The sequence below is a fragment of the Sminthopsis crassicaudata genome, chromosome 4, assembly GCF_048593235.1.
Source record: "Sminthopsis crassicaudata isolate SCR6 chromosome 4, ASM4859323v1, whole genome shotgun sequence".
Lineage (NCBI taxonomy): Eukaryota > Metazoa > Chordata > Mammalia > Dasyuromorphia > Dasyuridae > Sminthopsis > Sminthopsis crassicaudata.
In genome coordinates, this window is record NC_133620.1 from 309,375,068 (window position 1) to 309,401,621 (window position 26,554).

General features: G+C 35.3%; 1 protein-coding gene across 1 annotated transcript in view; it reads right to left on the reverse strand.

Moving 5' to 3' along the window:
* DNAH9 (dynein axonemal heavy chain 9) overlaps window positions 1-26,554 on the reverse strand; it is a 572,299-nt gene that overhangs the window by 540,571 nt on the left and 5,174 nt on the right. Inside the window, exons 2-5 of the mRNA XM_074264740.1 lie at window positions 23,868-24,064; window positions 13,027-13,185; window positions 10,359-10,489; window positions 1,093-1,304 (exon numbers count right to left, since the gene is read on the reverse strand). Of these exons, the coding sequence (XP_074120841.1) occupies window positions 1,093-1,304; window positions 10,359-10,489; window positions 13,027-13,185; window positions 23,868-24,064 (699 nt within the window). The remainder of the gene's footprint in view (window positions 1-1,092; window positions 1,305-10,358; window positions 10,490-13,026; window positions 13,186-23,867; window positions 24,065-26,554) is intronic.

A 26,554-nucleotide genomic window follows, 5' to 3' on the forward strand; every position in this document is an offset into this window, starting at 1 on the left:
ATCAAAACCACAAGCTAAATAGTTGATTAAATTTAGGGTTCAAATATAGAGATCACTCTCCAGTTAATAGGACCTTAGAACATAAATGATGGAATAAGGGTATGAATTCAGAAGCCAATATCACCAATTTCTACTACATCTTTGTCTTATAGAAAGCCTAGAATTATCTAATGATTTACCTTATGAAAAGATAATGGGTAGCCAAACCCCATAAGAGAGGATATAGTTATCTTCCAATCTGTTGCTGAAAAGGGAGTGAAGAGGCATACTGAATCAGTAACTGCAGAGGAAGTAAAGAGCAAGGCTGATTAAAGGAGAAAAAATGAAGGGGATTAAAGGGACAGAGGTAGTACAAAGGAGTCATGATTCACAGACAAAGAGTAGCCACAAGTTAAGCCAGGACAAAGACAGAAGCCAAACAGGAAAGGGATGAGAGAGAGATGTGAAAAAAGTATGATCTGAACAAGGAGAGAAATAAAAAATTTAGAAGTTGAAAGAGGATAGATGGGAATATAAGCATCATAATGAAAAGGGGGGAGTATTAAATAAAATCCAAAGAGTCAGAAGTGAAAACTCAAAGTTGATCAGGCAAGAGAGAAAGATTGAAAGAGGTGAAAGTATGGATGACAAGCAGAAAGTATGAGTGGTACACAGGAAAAGGAACAGATGGAGATAGTAAGGATAAGGCAAGGAATAAACAGAAAGATGGACGAATACACAGTGATAGATAAGTAGAGGGGAGAGGAAAAGAGGAATGTAAACTCCAAGTGTAACCTGGGAAATTCAAAACACCTTCACTAATACTGCTAATAGTGATAATAATGAGTCACCACATAAGCATTTTCACCTGTCTGAAAATGTGCAAATCTATTGTCTACCAAGCACTGTGCTAAGTGATTTACAAATATCCCATTTGATGCAAAAACCATAGGTGGGAGGTGCTATTATTGCCTCCATTTTACAGTTGAAGAAATTGAGGCAAAAAGAGATTAAGTGATTTACATGGGATTACACAGCTAATAAACATCTGAGGCTGGACCTCAGGTTCTTCCCAAGTCCAGATTCATTTTTGGAGACATTAGTATCACTTACCTGTTTAATGAAAAGATTATTCATCTCCTGTAGCAGCACGATGATCCGCGCTGGATGACAGTAGTATTTGGATGTGGCCCAAATCAAGCAGATTATGTGAAGCAGAGGTCCCACAAGTGGCTTCACTTCATTGAATTCCACATTCTCTATGTTCTCCACATGGTATTGTAGGGGCTTTAGGTGTATGTAGATATCCTGAGCCTCTCTTAGAGCTAGAAGGAGAGTCAGAAATAGTCATATTTCCCTGTTGAGGACACATGTATATACTTGAGCCCTATGTATTACTATTCAGAATCTAAAAATGATGATTTGAGATACTCCTTAAAATTAAAATGCAAACATAATATTACTAAGTTGTTAGAATTACAAGGTGAGAACTCAGGTTGTCTGGACAGTGACAAGGTGAGAACTCAGGTTGTCTGGACAATTACAAGGTGAGAACTTAGGTTGACTTGATAGTTCTCTGGCTCAGACCTTTGGTTTGGGCCTTTAAAGGGAGTTTACACCTTAAGAATTCTAAGAGGAGCAAGTTCATTGGTGGAAGAGTTCTTATACGCCCATTCTCTGGGAGGATAAAAGAAGGGCAGCATTGGGCCTGAGCGAATCGACTCTGGGATAGAGTTGTGACACCAGGCAGGCTGAAAGGAGACCAGTCTGATTTGGGGAAGGACAAGAGCTGGAGAAGATTCAGAGCTCCCAAGAAACCTGCGCACAGAGGAAAAGATTTTACAGATCTCCTCCCAGAGAAGGATTATAATTGAGCAGACGACCAGACCCTCACAATTCAAGAACTTTACATATTGGCATCCACAATGTGGGGCAAGGACTTTTGCTTATCTTGACAAGGACTTATTCTAAGTCCTTCAGAGGAGCTAGACCTTTGCATTTTGGTGCCCAAACAGGGACAGACACGATCCTGATTCCAGTGGAAAAACCTCTGATTCAGATTCCAGTGGAAAAGGCTTTCTGATTCAGAAATAACCGTAAGTAACAAGGAAACTTTGTTAAAGATTAAGTGAGTGTTCTAATAGACAAATAAGGAACTTACCTTGTTAAGGGCTAAACCAGCAATTTCTTATAACTGAAATGGGGCAGATGTTAGTTAAAGATATTCCCTCAGCCGACTCAGCCCCAGCCCCAGCGGCAGCCTCAGTTCCAGTCCCACTCAGGAGTGGTACTATAGAGAGTATAATTAAGATAATTGAGGAGCAGAGTTTACTTGTAACCTGGGTACAGATTGCTAAACTCTTGGCTGCTTTAAGACACATGTCCCCTTGGTTCTTAAAGGAAGAAAAAATAAATGTAGATAACTGGAATCTAGGGGGACTTGAAAGGAAAGAATTTCACACAAAAATGGACCTCGTTCAATTTCTGCAGAAGTATTTTATATCTATAACGTAGTTCAATTAGCCTTAAAGTATAGAGCAAGTTGTAGGAGAAGGAAAAGTTTTAAAAATGAACAGAGAAGGAAGTGTGAGGAAAAAAAGAAAGATCAAGATCTTGCCCAAGGGCAAGGGAATTTAAATGAGGAATTAGGGTGTGATGACTCTGATTCTCTTGAAGAAGCTTCAACCCTGCCTAGAGAGCAGATTATTGACCGGCCCACATCAATTCCATCTTCAGGGGTGGAGGAAGAAGGAGGAGGGGAAGAGGCAGAAACACAAACAGAATCACCTGTGAAGCAGCCTATGAAAAGATTAGAAAAAGCATTGGTTAAAGCTAAGAGAGAAGGACAGGATATAAGTGATTTTATACATGCATATCCTGTGATTAAAGGGATTGACTCTGTAGGTCAAAAAAGAAGAAAATATGCACCTTTAGATTTGAATAAAATTAAAGATTTGAAAAAAGGGTGTACCCTTTATGGGGCTACATCAGCTTATGTTAAAATGTTACTAGATGGTTTGTCTTATGAAGTCCTAACCCCAAATGATTGGAAATCCATAGCAAGGACATGTCTAAAACCTGGACAAAACTTATTGTGGCTTGAGGAGTTTTATGAATTATGTAAGATCCAAGTTAGATGCAATTTGGAAATAGGAGTTAACACACAATTCACTTTTGAGCACTTAGCTGGTGAAGGTCAGTATGGAGAGAATTCAGAACAGATTAATTATACCATGACAGTGTATGAGCAAATTGCTAAGGCTGCAATAAAAGCTTGGGGTTCCCTCCCTGGACAGAAAGATTGGGGAGAGACCTTCACTAAAATAGAGCAAGGTCCCAATGAACCTTTTCTGGATTTTGTGGGATGTCTGCAGACTGCTATCAAAAGAACTATTGGAGAAAATGCAGCTACAGAAATAATGACCAGACATCTGGCTAAGGAAAATGCCAATGAGATTTGCAAAAAAATTATATAGGGACTAGACAAAGATGCTTCTTTAGAGGAGATCATAAGACAATGTGCTACAGTGGGAACAAATGCTTTTTACACCCGGACTATGATGAACATGGAAAGACAGGGTCCCTCTTGGCAAAGGACTTCTAGAGAAACTCGTTGATGTTTCCAATGTGGAAAAATTGGACATCTACGAGCTCAGTGTACATATGGAGATAGAGTGAGAAGACAGGGTGGGAGAACAAGACCCAATACCCCATGTCCAAAATGCAACAGAGGGCTCCATTGGGCATCAGAGTGTAGACTTATTCAGGGAAATGGGATGAGGGGCCCAGGTCCAGGGCCACAGGCAAAAAAGACTTGGGGCATTATGGCAGCTGACGTTACACCCAAAATGCTTTTAGTAGGTCAGGACTCTGATTTGATCAACCAGCAGAAAAGCAATCACATGGCAGAAAGGGATTACCTGATAATTCAGACAAAAGGCAATCAGATTGCAAAAATGGATTACACTTGGGGAGAATACAGGCCTTTTAAACCAACAGGGCTATGTCCAGTGCAAACAACTCCAAATGTAATTGCCAGATGATGAGAAGAGATTTAGAAAGTGGTAAATAGAAGGAAATTAGATAGGTTAACTGCCTGGGAGAGAGGGTTTGCTTGTATTTTAACAGACAGAAGGAAACAGATGAAGAAGCAAACAGATGGGTGGCAACAAGCACCTGGAGAGAGACAGAAAAAGAGCAAAACCTCAAAACAAAGGAGAAGATCTAAGAAACATCTCACACTGAAAGAGCATGGCTAATAAGAAGACTGTTAAAGAACTTTAAAACTAGCAGGAATCATTGGCTTTCCTAAGACAAGATGAGACTAATGAACAATGGACTTATGGACATTTATAAATTCTCAATTTATGATTATTTGATCATATTATTTGTTACATACTTCTAGTATGTATTATGTTACTATGTTACTATGCTACTATGTGTTTCTGTAATCTATGTAATTATGTGTAATGCCTCCCATTATTGATGGATTTATGTTTTAAGGTCATGACCACCCTATGTTCTAAATCAAAAGAAAGGGGGAGATGTTAGGATTACAAGGTGAGAACTTAGGTTGTCTGGACAATTACATGGTGAGAATTCAGATTGACTTGACAGTTCTCTGGCTCAGACCTTTGGTTCAGGCCTTTAAAAGGAGTTTACACCTTAGGAATTCTAAGAAGAGCAAGTTCATTGGTGGAAGTATTTCCCCATGCCCTGTTGAGTTCTTATTCGCCCATTCTCTGGGAGGATAAATGAAGGGCAGCATTGGGCCTGAGCGAATCGACTCTGGGATAGAGTTGTGACACCAGGCAGGCTGAAAGGAGACCAGTCTGATTTGGGGAAGGACAAGAGCTGGAGGAGATTCAGAGCTCCCAAGAAACCTGCACACAGAGGAAAAGATTCTACAGATTTCCTCCCAGAGAAGGATTATAATTGAGCAGATGACCAGATCCTCACAATTCAAGAACTTTACACTAAGTCTAATTCTAGAACCCTTACAGAAAGAGAATGTGTAATTGAAATCACTTTTAAAATCTCTGTCTAGTGTAAGGAAACAAGGAAATTTCTAGACTTCTCTTAGGCTCCTAGTTTCTTGTTTCTTAAAACCATCAAGCAGTACAATGAAATCATATATATCTTATAGAATGAAGCAGTATCTGCTTTCTGAGCTATTCTGTTACCCTTCTCCATTTTATGGGTAAGTCATCTCATTCATATTCACAATTATGATTGACATTTGTATATTTCAGTCCACCACATGCTGAATACTTTTTCTCTTTGATTTCTGTTTCCTTTGTCACTACAGAGATTCTGAGAGACAAAGTTCTGAGTATTATCAATTTATTATTAAAGCTAGCAATTATCAATAAATTGGATGAAAGACCTCTATCAATAATCAAATATCCCAAGTGAAGTCTAAGATGGTCTTTTAAAAATTGACAGCAACATTTTGAACAATCTAAATGTGGAAATGAATTACTACAATAGTTTAAATTGGAAAGATTTAATCTTTTATGTTAGGTTTCTCTGGAAAGTAGATGATGGGTGGAGTTGCAAAGAAGTTACTCATCCTTTGTTTGCAGTAAAGATCAAGGACCAACATTTTGACTTTTGAGTAAGTTGGATTTAATTGAAGCATCAGCCTCACTTTCTCTTCTAGAGTAATAAGAGCCCAGTGATGGTACAAAAATCAAGAATACAGGCAATGGCCCAGGATGCAGTTCAATGACATTGACTTGATGTATAACCAAGCTCTAGGCACTCCACAGTGCCTGCTTCAGTGACCTTTAAGCCTTTTTTGGAATAAATAGTTTTTATTTATCCATTCTAGCAAAGGAAACCTTCACATATTTGGGGTAGACATCCTCCTAACTCATCAACTAGTTTGAGGCCAGTTAGTTATCCTCAACCTGGTTTAGCCCAAATTGCAACTGTACATTCTACAGCTTCTTGAAGCCCCAAATGAAAGAGCTGTATGAGAGGTGGACATCAAAAGTGGATGAGTGGCCCTGAAAAGGCAGGTTCTCACAACAAAGGTGCTAATCCTCCCTGAGTACTGCTTATGCTCCCAAAGGTAGAGGTAATTACAAGACAAGACTGATCTTTAAAACATGTTTCTCTGTGATGTAGGTAGTGAGTGAAGTTTATAAGGGGAAAGAACCTCAAAAGGGAATAATAAATTTGTCTTAAGTCTTAGCAAAATAGAATTAAAATCAATTTTCAATTTTACACCTTCACAAAGATGATGTAGAAAGAGAAATATGTTTTGTATCTGTATTTGAGGCAATTAACTTCAATTCTACCGTTCCTCTTATTTTTCCTATATCTCTGATCACAGATCACTATAATTATTTCCTCTCTATATATAATTAATATATATTATATATTATATTATATATTATATATATAATATACACATATTATATATATATCTATATATAATTATTATTAACACTATAATTATTTCCTATGACCAAAATATTCCTTTATCATTTCTTTTAAGTCCTTTTTTTTCATCCTTATTTCCAGATTTGATGCTTTCTGTAAGAGCAGACACTATACTGTGAAACGAATATTTTGATATTCTTTGGTGCTGATCTATAATATATGCAAGATCGTGGAAAAGTATGCCAAAAATAGTTGAGCCCTTGGTCTCTGACAGAGTGATTTTACACCTGTGATCTCTATCAGAGTGATCTGCTTTCTGAGCTATTCTGTTACCCTTCTCCATTTTATGGGTAAGTCATCTCATTCATATTCACAATTATGATTGACATTTGTATATTTCAGTCCATCACATGCTGAATACTTTTTCTCTTTGATTTCTGTTTCCTTTGTCACTTCAGAGATTCTGAGAGACAAAGTTCTGAGTATTATCAATTTATTATTAAAGCTAGCAATTATCAATAATTATCACTGCTCACCAAGTACAATTAAGATCAGAGAAACATATTTGCATGCTCCAGATATCCTTGTTTAGATTCTAGTCCAGACTCCCAAATCCATGATCCCATTGTACATTTTCAGATCATATACTGGCTTTTTCCTGGATTCCTAAGCTGGAAGACTTTTATGAGATGTGCTCCTTGGCTGGGATTTTCCTATTACATTCCTTCTGTAATGCCCACAAATTTCTGGCTATCTCTGTGTGTGAACTAGCAAAAATGTACTTAACTCTAGTTTCTTAGATTTCTTGACAGAGTTTTAACAAATTTATATGCCAGGTACTATACTAAGTGCTATAGTAAAGATATATGTATGTCTATGAATAAAATATGAAAATAATGAATATATTTCGAAGGGTTCCTCCTAAACGAGTCCCTCATTGCTATTGGGGTGCTTTTTATTTTAATTTTTTTTGGAATGAAAGTGGTATCTATTGAATTTGATCTCAGACTAGATATGAGGAATGAGCCATGGGAAGAAATCAAAGATGACATCCAAGTTGCTTGGAATAAAGCCTCAAATTCACTATTTTAAATGAGAACAAGGGGAAGGAGGGGACAATTTGGAACACAAGGCTATGCAAGGGTCAATGTTGCAAAATTTTTGAAAATAAAAGGCTTTAATGGGGTGCTTTTTGGAAAGATAATTTTAGCTTTTCTAGTGTTGTTCCCTTGGCTAGACTCTGAGGAATTTTCTCTTTCCTAAAAGATAACAATAAAGATAGTTGTAGTATCCCTTTTGCCAACCAGTTTGAAATGGACAAAAGACTAGGTCTCATCCCTGGGTCAAGGGGCCTCAGGTTTATAGGAAAATGTTGCTTAAACTAAATTAAGGGAAGTGTTATATTCAGACTGGGCCCCATCCTCAGGTTCATGAGACCCTAGACTTTCAGAGAAGTAGGTGTCTATATTGCAAAAAGTGTCCATTGTGTACTCACTCTCATCCAGACACTTCCCCATGGTAAAGGAGAAACTGTGTCAGTGATTACCAAAATTTGTAACCGCAAGGCTATACCAGGATGTGGTAAACGGGCTTAAAAGTGTACCTCACTAAAGGTTCGGGACTGATCTCTACTAGCCTGTCTAGTGGGGTCAGTCGCTGGTTGACTAATAAATGATGCTTTAAATTGAATAATCTGGTCAGAGCTGTCTATCTTGTGTCTGTCCATTTCAAGTTCTTTCAGATAACAGAAGTCTGTACATATAAATATAGTCTCTCTTTCCTTATACACAGACTCAAGGTCTTTTTAAAATCAACATTATGGTTTAGAGCTTGGCTCCCTCATTCAGATACTTTAATCTAACTTGTTATTATTAATATATTTACCAAATCCTCAACTTTGCAGTCTGGGGAATGGACATTTGCCAACAATCATAATATAGTTCTGGTGTTTTTAAGATTTTTCAGTTTTTAATAATAAACTTCTCTTATGTGTCTTAAGCAAATTAGAGGTTGAGAAACAAAGCTCAGAGACAGTCTTTGCCTTTTTGTCTTGATTAGATTTATTGCTCTATAAGACACTTCTGTTTTAGTATTTTTCATGTATAAATCTCAAATGTCTTTGTGTTTGTCTTTTCCAATCAGCAAAATCACTTAAGTCTGAAAAGATCATCCTCTTATTCTAGAAATTGAATAAATACTTCCTTCAGGAGTCAGGGTATAAGAAGGACTTGATTTGGAAATAGTCTAAAATTATATGGTTGGTAAAAGATGTCAAACCTGGAATATTTCTAAATAAAAATTCTTTCTTAAACTAAACCAATATTTAGTATATATTCTGTGTACCTGTAGTAACCCACTTATACATTTGCAGTTTTTATGGACTAAGTGTATATTGCTGTCAGCCGTCCTGGAAAAAGAAATGTAACAGAAGATGAAGGCAAGAAGCCCATGTTCCTTAGATGATAGGAGGTGATCCAAGAGCCAAAGTGATCACAACAAAGGCAGGAAGTCTGGTCATGCCCTCATTATGACTGTGACTAAATAGCACAATCCATGACCATTTTGACCTATATATACCAATTTGATAACTATTTCAAATTTAAAGCTGTAGTCATAATTAATCTCTAAAATAATCTTATAGAATTTTGTTTTAAGGTCAGGCAAAAGGTAATCATATTGTTTGGTTAGATTTGGAAGCCTTGAAATAGAATCTGATACCCATTTCTCTAAATACAGAATTCATTTTTGCATTTTCTTCATTAAAAATGCTTATTTTCTTTAGCAAGAAAAATATAAATATGGAAGAGCCATCGGCTGTTTCATGAGTTACTTTGCCACTCTATTGATCGCCACAATTAATAAATAACCTCGTAGCCAAACTTTATTATTGAAGTCAGCCACCTGACAACTGATATCCAAGGCCTATACTTAAATCATTTGGGGTTATTAAAACCTACCAATTCTAGCTGAACTCATATTTCACAAGGCATTTATAACCTTAAAGAAACTAGGATTTAGGGCAACTAGGTGACACAGTGGATAGAGCACCAGCTCTGAAATCAGGAGGATCTGAGTTCAAATCTAGCCTCACTTAACACTGTCTAGCTGTATGACCCTGGACAGGTCACTTAACTCAATTTGCTTCAGCAATAACTAAATAATAAATAAATAAAAAGAAAGAAACCAAGGTTGTTACCACCACAGATATTAAGACATGAGAAACTGGCCTTCATGAGAGAATTATATTTGGGGACAGCCAATGTGTGATTATAATCACTATTTCTATATATATAAATCATGATGTTCTAAGATGCTATAATTAGTTTCTTTTTATCAATGGGAGAGGCAATAAAAGATATATAGCATACTGGAACAAAAAACACTTAACTTTTCTGAAATCAGGGAATCTGAGTTAGGTAGGTAACTAGCTAGCTAGCTATCACTAATTATGTGATCTTGATTAAGTAACTTTACTTTAATGCCTCAGAGAATTCATCCATAAAAATAAGAAAGTTGAAGAGATGATCTCTAAAGTCCCTTCCAGATAAAAAAAAAATTCTATGATTTTAGGTAGATCTTCAGAGATAAGAGCCACCATTTATGGTTTATCCTGGTATAGATGATGTAGGAGATTATCCATTTCAAATCCATTCCAAATAGAGAAGGAAACTAAATAGTCAGACTAAGGTCTCCAGATAGCAGATGGTAAGAATAAACAAACACAGAAGCTTTAATTTGTCTAAGTTGAGGTCAGGATCATTTGAAAAATATCGCAAGGGTCAACTAGTTCAACAACTTCACTTTGAAGATGAAACTGAAGTTCTCAGAAAAGAAATTATTTTTGGTCATAAAGATCAAAAGTAACAGAACTGAAGCAAGGCTTTAACTCCAAAACCAAGCAGTCTTTTCACTGAACAATGCTGGTTTTGAATTCACATTAAATCAGCTATTTGTATCAGACTATTGTGAAATTCATTGCTGAAACTCACCTGCTAATACATCCCTGAGCATGGCTTTGAAGGCTGGGAAGTAGCTGCTCTGAAGTCTGTTTAGAAGTGTAGCCATGCCTCTCACTTTTATGGCTCTCAGTTGATTATAAATATACTCTAGATCATCACACCTAAAATGCCACAGTGGAGAGGAAATTTCAAAGTTGAACACCGAAAAAATTAGTGAGGCATGTATTAGTTATATTAATTTAGATGCAGATGATACAAAAGTGTCTCTTAATAGACTTATATCAATGCCTACCCTGCCATCCCCTCCCCCCCCAAAAAAAAGATCCATTCCTGGAACCAAGAGTATCATTGGTTCATGGACTGTAACAAAATCCTGTGTAATGAACTTGATGTTAAGGTGCCAATTCGAGGAGGTTAATTGTACACACTGAGAGACTGCTCTAAAAAATACCAAACAGGATGAAAAAAGAGAGAGGAATGAGAAAGTTGAGGGAAAAGCAGAAATTATGATTTTTAAGTAATAACTTCGTGCTGTAACTTACTCCACTGAGCTCTATTTATGGTGGAATATGACTTCACCTGGGAAAGACCACTGTACAGCCCCAAATTCAAATATGCCTTAATTTCTTCCTGGTTCCTAATTTATTTATTTAACCATTCTCTCCTTGCAAATACTCTCTTCTCTCTTGGGTTTCATTATATTACTCTCTTCTGTTTCTCCTGCCAGTCTAATCATTTCTTTTCCCTTGTTTTTGCTTGCTTAGTATTTATATCATCCCCTTAATTATGGTTGTTTTCTTAGATTCTTTTCTTGGCCTTCTTCTCCTCTCTCTTTTTATTGTCTCTTTAGGTAATTTCATCAATCCCTATAAGATGCACAATCTATCCATACAAATGATTCACAAATCTATATCCCATCACCAATTGTCCCAGTTTTCCCACATCCCCTCCAAAATTCATCAATATCTTTTCTTCTCATCTTAGCCAATCTGACAGGTGTGTAGTGGCATCTCAGTGTTGTCTTAATTTGCATTTCTCTGATCAATAGTGATTTGTAGCATCTTTTCATATGACTACAAATAGTTTCAATTTCTTCATCTGAAAATTATCTGTACATATCATTTGACTATTTATCAACTGAAGAATGGATTGAATTCTTATAAATTTGAATCAATTCTCTATATATTTTAGAAATGAGATTTTTATCAGAACCTTTGAATGAATGAAAAATTGTTTTCCCCAGTTTATTGCTTCCATTCTAATCTTGTCTGCATTAGTTTTGTTTGTACAAAAACTTTTTAAATTAATAGAATCAAAATTATCTATTTTGTGATCAATAAGTATCTCTAGTTCTTCATTGGTCACAAATTCCCTCCTCCTCCACAGATCTGCTGGTCTATTGGATGCATCCAGGGCACAGTAGCCAACATTGTTGTAGATTCCCCCTGTAGATTATCCATGGCATGGAGCCCCCTCCACTTGGGTCTGCGCTGCCTGCACTGGCATCTCTGTTCAGCCTTCTTATGTTTGGCCCGCCTCCTTCTGTGCCCAATTGAAATAGACCTTTTTTGGTGACCCTCAAAATTATCTTCTGCTTGTAATTTGTCACACTTCCGATATTTGTGGGTTCTGTCAGTTCAGAACTAATTCAAAGGCCAGATTTGGTAATTAGTATCATGGGAGGGTCATGGGAGAAGGTCAGAAAGAAACATGTGATCTCTCCACCATCTTGGCTCCACTCCCGTGATTTTTTTTCTTTAAGTGCAGATCTATGTCATTCCTCCACTCAACCAACTTTAGTTACTAATTATTGACTTGAGAATAAATAGAAATTGTTTGCCATTTATGGTCCTTTACCACCCAGCCAAACCCATTACCGAACATTATTACCCTCTCACTCCCTCTACAATCTAACCAAACTGACCTTCTCTGTATTATTCAAAGATCTCTCATCTCCATACCTTTGTGCTGATCACCCCCCCATATACTCTTAGAGTACAGTTTCTTCTCACTTCCATCTCAAAAAATGCATTCTTCCTTCAAGAAGGAAATTAAAGTAAGTAACTACATGAGACCTTTCCTAATGCCCCCAAAATTTAATACACTCCCCACCAAAGAATGAAATAATTTTTTTTAATTTGGAATTTATTTTTAAGTTATTCTCTTTATATGTATTCTGTATGTAGTTATGTATTATTTGTTATCTTCCTTACTAGACTATGAGCTCTATTTGAGTAAGATTGTTTTATTGATTTTATTTGTATCACCAGAGTCTAGCATAGTACTTGTTGATTGACTGATGGATTTATGATCATATAGAATCAATGACATCTATATTTCATAGAATAGAGAAGAAGAGCTTAGGATCACATTTGCATCAGGGCAAAAATGTTAAAAAGAAGTTTTCATAGGTACATATAATGGAATTAATTTTGTAGAACATGCCATATAATACCAAGTAGGTAATGCTGTCTCTTGGAGAAAAAAGTATATTTTCATTTTAGTGTTTTAAAGGACATGAATCCTGGGAAGCACATGTAATCTTCATATATGTAAGTAAATCAATAGAAACATACTAAAGACATAACTTGTCCATTTTGGATGATGATGAAAAGAAGATCAATGAAAGGCTTGCTAAGTAGCCTCAATGGATAATAATTCTATCCCTTTTCTCTATATGTATGCCTTCCACATTTACCTTCTCTTCCAGAACTCCACTTCTACTTTGGGGGTAGGATTTTCTCCCTGAAGAAGTGGCTCTGAAGATTCCTTCTTTAATACCATTTGGATCTGGTGACTCCATTTGATCACTGTGGACTCAATGGCGTAGACAACTGATTTATCCATGGGATCCAAGCTGTAAATAAATAAATAAATAAATAAAAAAACCTTGGAAAATCTGGAGAATGATATGCATTTGTTGGAGCATATTTAATTTCAGAATTAAAGATTTATTTTTCAACTCTCACAGAAGACAAGGTGGAGGCATTAAGGGAAAGGAATATAAACCCATATGTTCTCTGGCCACTCTCCTTTTACAAGTGACTTTGCTTACACATTGTAGGTACTTAATATTTGCTAAATTAAAAAAATATATTTTATTAAGAACTTACAGTTCAATATACTGTGGTAAGCATTAGAAATAAAAAGACAAAAACAAAACCTAGAGATTGTATTCTATTGGAGAAAATGATATGTTACAAATAGGAAGGGAAGGAAAGAGAAAATACTGCTCTCAGAATAAGGAAAGGACTCTTATAAGGAAGTACTATCTTACTGTTCTTTGAGGGAGCTAGGAGTTGTATAAAATAGAGGCAAGGAAGAAATGTATTTCATACATGAATAACTACTTGTATGGAAGCTAGAAATAGAATATTAAATATATGGGGAAAAAGCTAGCAGGCCACTGTAGCTTTTTTTTTCCTGCCAATATCAATAAAAGTAGTCAGAAAAATCCATGGACATAAAATATAGCGTTCTAACCAGGGGTATACACTAGAGAGCATTCCAGTGCTCTGTAAGTGCAAGAAGACTGAGACTGTGTGCTTGAGCAAGAAGAGATCCCAAAAGGATCCTGAGTTTGTTCAGGGGTAGGAACAGGTGCCAATAGGTAACTTATTATCCAGTTCCACAGTATAGATCCAGGGCAGCCCAATAGGAGACCTATGACTCAGAGTATTGTTTCAGAATAAGGAGCAGTCCCGAGGCCTTGGCTTTGTTCTGAGTCAGTAAGAGATTCAAAAACAAAGAGTAGTTATGTGGCTTTCTCTCCTACTAATGACCTACTTGGTCTGTGGTCAAAAGGCTAATCTTGTCCAGGTATATAACTCACTATATAGTACCTTCCAAATCTGAAATTCTGAGATACAATTTTAGTTATATAAATGATACAAAAAGATTAGGAGAGAGTTAATGGCCTGTTTGAGAAACTGGGAATTCCATGGCCATGCTATGAAAATTATAAGAAATAGCAAAGAGAGTGGGGAAAACAATTCCACCTGTTCCCCACATTCTCCTTAAAGAAGTTGGTATAAATTATACTAGGACTGGTGAGGAAGACCCAGGACAATCCTTATATTGAAAAGCGTAAGTGATTCTGAAATTCTAAATACAGCTTTAAAACTAATACACGCTTACTCATTTTATGATTTCTCTTTTGCTTCCTTTTGATACCCTGTTCATTTCACTAAAACTTCCTTCTGTAATACTATGCAACACCAATTATGAGCCAAGAAAATAATAAAACCCCTAAGTAAGTAAAATGATATATATATAAACACATAATATATATATAATATATATTAAAATATAATAAATATATATAATTTTTAAAATTACTGAATACAATGACTGGGCTTTTGATGTCATGAGATTCTTTCATATTTATTTCATACTGTTGCCCTATACATATTTTACTCTTTAGGCAAATTGGACAATGCTTTCCTGAGTATATATTTTGATCTTTTCCTCTTCCATAACTTTCCTTAAACAACCCCGTATCTACAATGTCTACCTTCCCACTCCTCATCTATCGATGAATCTCTTAAATGACAAATCTGATAATCTTTTCATTTCTCATTTTTCTGAAATTATCAGGAGATGGAATGGAATAAGCATTTATTAAGCACCTACCATATGCCAAGCAAGGTACTAAGTACTTTATAATTATTACCTTATATGATAAGTATTATACTTTAGATTTTTGACTATCTTTTATTACTGAATACTCTTTCCTCTCTGCACTTATACAACATTGTTTCATTCTGGTTTTCTGCTTATCTGCTCTTTCTTAGGCTTCTTTGCTAATTCATCATCCATATTATGTCTCCTGATTATACTTCCCAAGAATTTTTCACTGCCCCCTTTGTTCTTTCTATATATTCTCTCTCAGTTAGTTTGTCAGCTACTATAAGTTTGATTACTATCTCTGAGCCCAATGACTCCCAGATCATCAAACCCAGTTTCTCTCTTGTTTTCTAAATTCCCTTTTTCAATTGACTACTGAATATTTCAAATCAAATATCCTAGAGTTATCTAAAGCCAACGTGTACTAGAAAAAACATTATTTTATTTTGCTCCAAAGTCAATTATTAGGCCTGGAGAGACTTAAATGAACTGATACTAAGTAAAATGAGCAGAACTAGGAGATCATTGTACATGGCAACAACAAGATTGTACGATGATCAATTCTGATGGACGTGGCCCTTTTCAACAATGATATGATTCAGGCCAGTTCCAATGATCTTGTGATGAAGAGAACCATCTACACCCAAACAGAAAGCTGTGGAAACTAAGTATGGATCACAACATAAGATTTTCACTCTTTTATTGCTTGTTTGCACTTCATTTTTCTCCCATTTTTTCTTTTTTGATTTGATTTTCCTTATGCAGCAAGATAATTTTGTAACTATGTATAAACATATTGGATTTAATATATATTTTTATCATATTTAACATATATTGAATTACTTGCTATCTAGGGGAAGGGGTGAGGGGAAAGAGGGAAAATTGGAACACAAGGTTTTGTAAAGGTCAATGTTGAAAAATTATCCATGCATATTTTGGAAATAAAAGGCTTTAATAAGAAAACAAAGTCATCTCCCTCTATTTCTGTCAAAGACATCAACATTCTTCCAATCTCCCAGATTCATGATATTAGGGGCATCCTTCACTTCTCATTCTCCCTTACCCTACATATCTGATTTTCTGGCAAATCTTGCTATTTCTCTTTACACATTTCTCACATACAAACCCTTTGCTCCACTCATATAATTACCGCATTTGTTCAGGCCCTCATCACCTTTTCCATAAGTCATTACAACAATCTCATAATTGATCATCCTGTCTCAAGTATTTCTCGATTCCAATCCATCTAACATACAGCTGCAAAAGTGACTGATTCACAGATCTATTTCTCCTGCCCAAACCTCTCTCCTAACTTCCATATTTGTATCTTCAACTGCCTATTAGATAACTCAAATTGTATGTCCCATAAATAATTTAAATTCAATATATTCAAAAGTGAAATTACAATCTTCCCCTTAAAGCTTCTTCCCTTCAGTTTTCTTTCAAAAGTACCACCATCCTCCTAAATCATCTAGGGTCCCAAAATTTGATTTCATCCTAAACTTCTCACTCTCTCTCATGTTCTATTCTATTGCTAAGTTCTTCCAGTTTCACATTCATAACAAGTCTTGATTATATCTCCTTTTCTCCTCTTACATTGCTTCTATCCTGCTGCCACATCACCTCACACCTAGACTACTGTAATAGCCTACTACTTGGTCCCCTTGAATCCAAGAATCTTCCCACTCCAGTCTATCCTCCATTCACTTTCACACTGATCTTCAAGTCTAATTATGTAACAACCATATTCAAACAATTCCAGTGACTATCACATCCAGGACCAACCATAAAAATCTTCTTCATACTCAAAATCCATCACAACCTGTCCTCCATACCTTTCCAGTGTTCTTATACTTTACAACCCATTGTGTACTCCTTGATTCAGGGACACAGTCAGTGTTACTCCATGCTGTTTCCCCCAAAAAATATTTATCTTTAGGGTCCTAGTATTTTTTTTTCTAGATGATTATCTTGCCTAAAACGGTTTATTTGTTTTCTTCCAAATCCTAGCTAAAATTCCACCTCCTGAAGGAAGTCTTCCCTGATTGCCCTTATTTCTGGAGTTTTTCTTTTGTTGGTTATTTCTAGTTTATCCTCTATGAATCGTATTTATTTATAATTTTTTTTAATGTTGTCTCATCATTATATCGTGAATTCCCTGAGAGTTGAAACTATCTTTTCCCTCTCTTTGCATTCCCAATGCTTAGTACAATGCCTGGGACATGGTAAGTGTTTAGTAAATGCTTATTAAGTGAGTGACTCTAGTATGTGCTTAAAAAATTCTATCAAATTGGATGATGTGATATCTACTGCTATCCAATCACATATTTTATACTCTCGCTATACAAATTTTAAGGTAATAATCAACATGTGTTTAGACTTTGTGTTTGTGTGTAATTTAATTCTTTCCAAAACACAGATATTCAGATGCAAAAAGATTCACTGATAATTGAGCTGCAACCTGCTCTACAGTGATGGTTGAGAGTAGGCTTATGAAGGAAAGAAGATTTAATCAAAGAGATTTGTATATAAACACACACAGATACATATATCTTCAAATATGTGGATGCTACTTGAAAGAAAATAGATGTATTCTTTGAAGCTCTAGAGGCACAAATAAAGGCCAATGACTTGAATTAAAAGGGAGGTTATGTTTCATTTCATAGTAAGCAGAAATTTCCAGAAATTAGAGCTATGCAATAATGTAATGGGATGCATGGAGAAATTATGACCTTGAGCCAAGCAAAGTTTATGTAATTCCCTGACAAGAATGCTATAGAAGGAATTCCTGAGTCAGATAGGGATAATTAAAATTATAGTGGATGATCTCTAAGGTTCCTTCTTTTCACAACTCCACCAACAATGTATTAGTGTTCCAGTTTTCCCACATCCCCTCCAACATTCATCATTATTTGTTCCTGTCATCTTAGCCAATCTGACAGGTATGTAGTGATATCTCAGAGATGTCTTAATTTGCATTTCTCTGATCAGTAGTGATTTGGAACACTCTTTCATATGAGGGGATATAGTTTCAATTTCATTATCTGAGAATTGTCTGTTCATATCATTTGACCATTTATCAATTGGAGAATGGTTTGATTTCTTATAAATTAGGATCAATTCTCTATATATTTTGGAAATGAGACCTTTATCAGAACCATTAACTATAAAAATATTTTCCCAATTTGTTACTTCCCTTCTAATCTTGTTTGAATTAGTATTGTTTGTACAGAAACTTTTTAGTTTGATGTAATCAAAATCTTCTATTTTGTGATCAATATTGATCTCTAGTTCTTCTCTAATCATAAATTCCTTCCTCTTTCACAGGTCTGAGAGGTAGACTATCCTCTGTTCCTCTAAACTATTTATGATCTCATTCTTTATGCCTAAATCATGGACCCATTTTGATCTTATCTTGGTATATGGTGTTAAGTGAGGGTCCATATCTAATTTCTGGCATACTAATGTCCAGTTTTCCCAATAGTTTTTTTCAAATAATGCATTTTTATTCCTAATGTTGGTATCTTTGGGTTTATCAAACACTAGATTGCTATAGATGTACCCTTTTTTGTGCTTTGTACCTAATATGTTCCACTGATCAACCAGTCTATTTCTTAGCCAATACCAAATGGCTTTGGTGACTGCTGCTATATAATATAGTTTTAGATCAGGTATACATAGACCACCGTCATCTCACTTTTTTTTCATTAATTCCCTTGAAATTCTCGACCTTTTATTCTTCCATACGAACTTTGTTGTTATTTTTTCTAGGTCACTAAAATAGTTTCTTGGGAGTCTGATTGGTATAGCACTAAATAAATAGATTAGTTTGGGGAGTATTGTCATCTTTATTATATTAACACGGCCTATGCACGAGCACTGGATGTCTTTCCAATTATTTAAATCTGACTTTATTTTTGTGGCAAGTGTTTTGTAATTTTGCTCATATAATTCCTGACTTTTCTTTGGTAGATGGATTCCCAAATATTTTATACTCTCAACATTATTTCTAATAACTTTTTATTAGAATCTCTGGGATTTTCTAAGTATACCATCATATCATCTGCAAAGAGTGACAGTTTGATTTCCTCATTACCTACTTTAATTCCTTTAATCTCTTTCTCAACTCTTATTGCCGAGGCTAAGATTTCTAATACAATATTGAATAGTAATGGTGATAGTGGGCAACCTTGTTTCACTCCTGATCTTACTGGGAAAGGTTCCAGTTTATCTCCATTGCATATTATGCTTACTGACGGTCGTAAATATATGCTCCTGATTATTCTAAGGAATAGTCCATTTATTCCTATACTCTCAAGCTTTTTTAGTAGGAATGGATGTTGGATTTTATCAAATGCTTTTTCTGCATCTATTGAGATGATCATATGTTTTTTATTAATTTGATTATTAATATGGTCAATTATACTAATAGTTTTCCTAATATTAAACCAGCCTGGTATAAATCCTACTTGATCATAGTGTATTATCCTGGGGATGATTTTCTGAAGTCTTTTTGCTAATATCTTATTTAAGATTTTAGCATCAATATTCATTAAGGAAATTGGTCTATAGTTTTCTTTCTCAGTTTTCAATTTACCTGGTTTAGGTATTAGTATCATGTCTGTGTTATAAAAGGAGTTTGGCAGGACTCCTTCATCCCCTATTTTTTCAAATAGTTTGTATAACATTGGGGCTAGTTGTTCTTTAAATGTTTGGTAGAATTCACATGTAATCCCATCTGGTCTTGGAGATTTTTTCCTGGGGAGATGATTAATAGCTTCTTCTATTTCTTTTTCTGAAATGGGATTATTTAGCCAATTTATCTCCTCCTCTGTTAATCTAGGAAGTCTATATTTTTGGAGAGCGTCATCCATTTCACTTAAGTTATCAAATTTGTTGGCATAAAGTAACTACTTGTTATTTCTCTAATTTCCTCTTCATTGGTGAAAAGATCCCCTTTTCATTTGTAAGACTAACAATTTGATTTTCCTCTTTACTTTTTCTGATCATATTTACCAAAGGTTTATCTATTTTATTGGCTTTTTCATAAAACCAACTCTTGGTTTTATTTATTAATTCAATAGTTTTTTTTTTTTTTTTACTTTCAATATTATCGATTTCTCCTTTTAATTTTAGTATTTCAAGTTTATTTTTGGTTGGGGGTTTTTAATTTGGTCTTTTTCTAGCTTTTTAAGTTGCAGGCCCAATTCATTAATCTCCTCTTTCTCTATTTTGTTCAAATAAGCCTCTAAAGATATAAAATTTCCCCTTATTACCACTTTAGCTGCATCCCACAGATTTTTGTATGATGTCTCATCATTGTCATTATTTTGGGTGAAATTATTAATTGTTTCTATAATTTGCTGTTTCACCCAGTCATTCTTTAAGATGAGATTATTCAGTTTCCAATTACTTTCTGGTCCAGTTACCCCTAACTTATTACTGAATGTAGTTTTTATTGCATTGTAATCTGAGAAGAAGGCATTTATTATTTCTGCCTTCCTGCATTTAATTTTGAGATCTTTATGTCCTAATATATGGTCTATTTTTGTATAGGTTCCATGAACTGCTGAGAAGGAAATATATTCCTTTCTATCACCATTCAGTTTTCTCCAGGTCTATCATACCTAGTTTTTCTAATGTTCTATTTACTTTTTAAATTTCTTTCTTATTTATTTTGTGGTTTGATTTGTCTGAATCTGAGAGTGCAAGGTTGAGATCTCCCACTATTATAGTTTTACTGTCTATTTCTTCTTGCAACACTATTGACTTTTCCTTTAGAAAGTTAGATGCTATACCACTTGGTGCATATATGTTTAGTATTGATATGGCTTCATTGTTTATGCTACCTTTTTAGCAGGATATAATTTCCTTCCTTATCTCTTTTAATTAGATCAATTTCTGCTTTTGCTTGATCTGAGATAAGGATGACTACTCCTGCTTTTTTGGCTTTACCTGTAGCATAATAGATTCTGCCCCAACCTTTTACCTTTACTCTGTATGTATCTCCCTGCTTTAAGTTGTTTTCCTGTAAACAACATATTGTAGGGTTCTGACTTCTGATCCAGTCTGCTATCCGTCTCCATTTGATGGGAGAGTTCATCCCATTCACATTTACAGTTAAAATTACTAATTCTTCATTTCCTTCCATCATATTATCCCCAGATTATGCTTTTTTCTCTTGACCCCCCTGAACCCCTTCCCCAATATTTAATTTATTGATCCCACTTGTGACATATAGCCCTCCCTTTTTAGTATCCCTCCCCCCTCCTTCCAAGTCCCTTCCCTTATTCCCCTTTTCCTTTTCCCTTTTCCTCTCGCCCCTTTTAATGAGGTGAGAGAGAATTCTCTGAAAAACAAATGTGTCAATTATTTATTCTTTGAGCCTATTTTGATGAGAGTAAGATTCACACAATGTTTCTCCCCCTCTCTAAATTCCCTCAGATGAGGCATATTTTCTATGCCTCTTCCTGGGATCTAGTTTGCCTCTTTTTATCACTCCTTCCCCTTTTTCTGATACTACCCCCTTCCCTTTACTACTCCCCCCTTTTTTTAATATCAGTAAAATCAAATTATCCATGTGGACTTTCTATATATCCACCACAGAGATACAGTTCTCAAGAGTTCTGTTTACCTTTTTCTGTTTCTCTTCAGTCTTGTGGATGTAGATCAAATTTTTTGTTTAAGTCTGGCTTTTATCTTAGAAACAAATGGAATTCCTCTGTTTCATTGAATGACTTTCTTCTTCCATGGAAGAAAATGCTGAACTTAGCTGGGTATTTTATTCTTGGTTGCAATCCTTGATCTTTTGCCTTTTGGAATATCAGGTTCCAGGCCCTTTGATCTTTTAATGTGGAGGCAGCCAGATCCTGAGTGACCCTTATTGTGGCCCCTTGATACTTAAATTGCTTTTTTCTAGCTGCTTACAATATTCTTTCCTTTGTGTGGTAATTCTGCAGCTTAGCCACAATATTGCGTGGTGTTCTTTTTTTAGGGTCTTTTTCAGAGGGTGTTCAATGAATTCTTTCCATGCCTATTTTCCCTTCTGTTTCTATTATCTCAGGACAGTTCTCTTTGATGATTTCCTGTAAAATAGAATCTAGGCTTTTTTTTTGATCATAGTTTTCCAGAGTCCAATAATCCTCATATTATCTCTCCTAGATCTATTTTCCAGGTCTATAGATTTCCCAGTAAGTATTTGATGTTATTCTCCAGCTTTTCTTTCTTTCTTTTTTTTTGTTTTTTTTGTTTTTTTTGTTTTGTTTTGTTTGACTGATTTTTGGGTTCTCAATGAATCATTCATTTCTATTTGTTCCGTCCTGATTTGTAATGAGTTATTTTCTTCATTCACATTTTTTAGTTCTTTTTGTATATGCCCAATTGAGTTTTTAAATGAATTATTTTGCTCCATTGAATTTTTTTCCATTTCCCTAATTTTTTTTAGAGAGTTATTTTCTTTTTCTAATTCAGAAATCCTACTTTCTTAAGAATCTTTTTATCTTTTCCAATTCAGAAATCCTACTTTCCTGTGATTTTTTAACCTTTTCTAATTCACAAATTTTGTTTCCCTGAATCTCCTGTGAATTATTTATTTTTTCCAACTCAAATTTCAGGACATTGTTATTTTCTATCATAGCTTCTCTTTCCTTTTCCCATTTTTAATGGGAAACTTTTTAATAGTCTCTTCTAGGAGAGAGTTATGTGATGGGAGGCAGGTATCGTTCCCCTTTAGAGTGTTATCTGCTGACTCTCTGCTGTTAACTTCCTTGGGGTTGGATACCCGCTCTTTTTCTGTGTAGAATGAATCAATTGTTCTCTTCAGCTTTTTACTCTTTATTAAAAATCTTTTGGGATCTGCCCTTGGGGTAAGAAGTTTATTTATTTATTTGCTTCCTCCCAGACCAGATGGATGCAGCAGCTCCTGTGCCAGAGCTAAGAGAGAGCTCTGGGAGAGAGTTCCCCTCCCCCCTCCCGGGAAATGCTTCAGAGGTGATTAGTACGGCTGTGCTGTGAGGGTTACCCAGTGAAGGACCCCACTGTGTGTCCTACCGACTTCCCTGAGGTTTAAGACTGAACAGTAAAAGCGACACAAAGCCTAGCCAATGCATCCCGTGGGGCGTGGATATCAGCAGCTGATGTAAAAAGGCCCTGCACTCAAACTGGAAGTGTCTGCCCAGAAACCACAGTCCCTATTTCAAAGGTTCCACTTCTCTGGGAATTCTGCTTCTCTGGGAATTTCATGGCTGCTAGAGTTCCCCAGCCTCAGCCCAAGCCTGGCCCTATGTGGATTAGATGTTGCCTCGGCCTGTGTCCCCACTTTTCGGGCTCTTAACTTCCTAAGGTAAAGCCCCGGACAGCAGAAGGTGGCTTCACAGCCGTGCCAAGATCTGTTAGGTCACTTCTGGATTGGGGTGGTTCTAGGATCTAGCTTTATCTTTTAAAGTGTCTTGATTTCTCTTCTGAACTGCTGTTTTATAATCAGAGAAGAGCTTACAGCTTGTGTCACATTCCTCTATCTCAGTGGCTTCTCTGATCCTAGAGTTCTCCCCAGCCCAATCGACACAGTGTGCTAGCACCCAGCCATCTGTGCTGGCCTTTTTTCTTCCTCCCCTTGGAATTGACCTTTTCTGTACAGACTCTAGATTCTCTTCAGCTGGTATGTTGTGCTTCTAATCCTTGTGGTTTCTATCAGTCCAGCATTATTTTTGAGGCTGATTTAACTAATTGGTAATGAGGGAAGAAGGGAGCTTACAAATAAATTCGAGTGTATCTTCTCAGCCATCTTAGCTCCTGCCCCCTTGGTTCCTTCTTTTCAATCCTAAGATTTTGTTAAAGATCTAACGAACATCTTGAATGAAACCAAAGTCAACATTTACTATATTTCAGAGGCCAAAATTAACACATTGTACATACCCTTTCTCACTTTCATAATCCACCAATTCCATGTTTTCTGAATCTACTGGAAGAGGCAGTAATGTTTTCCCTGTCACTTGCCCCAAGAAGACAATAAGATCACTCTGTAGATTGTGGATGTGTTGTCTGATATCTTTATATACAGCATTTGGCCAGTCTTGATAATTCTTCTCATTGGTCAAGACAGGCATCACTACCTATAATAGGCACAGAACAAATGAGGCAGTTATATTAAGTCTGAAAAACAAAAAAGACATAGCTCTATACACAAAGCCGAGTTTATAGCTCAGCTTTAATTCATTCTATGACCATCATCATCTATGATCATCATAGAATAAGATAAAAAAAATAAGAAATAAGAAAAACTGGTAAAGGAGGTACAATAGTGTAAGGGATAGAAGGAGAAGAGAGAGGATAAAAATAGCAATTGAAAGAATCCACCAATTGCCTCCTCACAGATACTCAAAAATGAAAACTCCAGGGAATATTGTAGCTAAATTCTAGAATGATCAGATCAAGGAGAAAATAATGTAAGCAGCCAGAAAAACCAAACCAAACAAAAACAAAAACAATTCAAATATCAAGAAGCCACAATCAAGATAACCCAGGACTAGCAATTCTGCTTTTAAGGACCAGAGGGCCTGGAATATGATATTCTGGAAGGCAAACCAAGAATTAACTACCCAGCAAAATTAAGCATTATCTTTCAGGGAAAAAAAAGGATATTTAAAAGTTGTTGCAAAAACAAAACCAATGCAATCAAGATTAAAAGGGAAATAGAAAACTGGGGGAAATTTTTACAGCTAGTGTTTCTGATAAAGGTCTAATTTCTAAAATATATAGAGAACTTACTAAAATTTATAAGAATACAAGTCATTCCTCAATTTGTAAATAGTCAAAGAATATGAACAATTTTCAGATGAAGAAATTAGATCTATTTCTAGTTATATGACAAAAATCCTCTAAATCATTACTGATCAGAGAAATGAAAATTAAGAAAACTCTGAGGTATTACTTCATACCTCTCAGATTGGCTAAGATGACAAGAAAAGATAATGACAAATGTTGGAGGAAATGTGGGAAAACTGGGACACTAATGCATTGTTGGTGGAATTGTGGAATGATCCAACCATTCAGGAGAACAACTTATCAAATTGTGTATACTCTTTGATCTACAATCCTTACTACTCGGTCTATATCCCATAAAAGAGGAGAAAGTTCATATATGTGTGAAAATATTTGTATTGAAAGGATGCCCATCAGTTGGGGAATGGCTGAATAAATAAGTTATAGTATATTAATATAATATAATAGTATTGTTCTATAAGAAATGTTTTATCAGGCTGATTTCATAAAAGCCTAGAAAAACTTATATGAAGTGGTGCTGAGGAAAGGCAGAAGAACCAAGAGAATGTTGTATATAATAACGATAAGATTATGTGATAATCAACTGTGATGGACTTACCTCTTCTCAATGCAGTGGTTCAAGGCAATTTCAATAGACTAGAGATGGAAAATGCCAATCACATCCAGAGAAGGAATTATGGAGACTAAACATGAATTAAAGCATAGTATTTTCACTTTTTTTTTCTTTTTCACATTTTCCCCCTTTTGTTCTTATTTTTCTTGCATAACACGACAAATATAGAAAAGATTTGCACATATTGAAATACCTATATCAGATTACTTGCTGTCTTGGGGAGGATTGAAGTAAAGAAGGAGAGAGTATAATTTGGAATGCAAAGTCTTACAATGAAAATTGAAAATTATTTTACATCTATTTGGAAAATAAAATGCTATTGAGATTTTTTTTTTCAAAAAAACAGTAAAAAAATTCATTTTGAAACATTTGTAGGATGATGCCGAGTCTAAACTTCTGGTTTACATTGATTACATTGAAATAATTATGTGCCAAATGTTAGTGAAACTGTGTTAAAGAAAATTGAGGAAAACATGAATGTATACTAGTAACTTCAGCTTACAAGAAAAGATTGTTAAGCTGTTCACATGAAAGATATAAGAAAGAAAAAAAAAACTAACAAATCAGCTTCACTTCAAATCTCATTTTCATTTCTCAACTATTTCTCAACTATTTCAGGTTGATCTAGGGATCTATGTTTTTATTCTCTTCATTTCTATTTTCTCTATCAGTCATATAATACTCAGCAAAAACATTGCCAGTCTTATTTAAAACTCCAAATCTTTTCAACTAAATTATAAGGTTGTAAAGAGTAGCCCTCTGCACTGTGTAGGATAAATATCCAATAAATGTTCATTGATTGAAAAAACAGGCACAGACTCCAAAAGATAATTTATAGAGTTAAAACTAAAATTCACAAATTTTCCTCTCCCATCTAACGAAGGTTCACTTGAAATACTTGAAAGCCAGCAAGGAGAATACTATACTAACAGTAAAGTATACTATACTAACTCTGAATCCCCCTCACTCTGGATTTCAGTGTTTGGTTCACTATACTACTATCCTTGTCTGGACAAATTTCTGCTATTTGGAATTTAGATCTTTATGATATGGAGAGAAGGCTGGGGTGAACATGGAGAGTTGAGTTTGTTGTCCTAAACACATATCCTGCCCTACTCCCTCTGTTCTACTTTCCTGTCATGCAGAATATTGAAACTTGAGTAAATTTTTGTAAATTTTGGATTTTGATCTCCATGGCAAAGGGAGG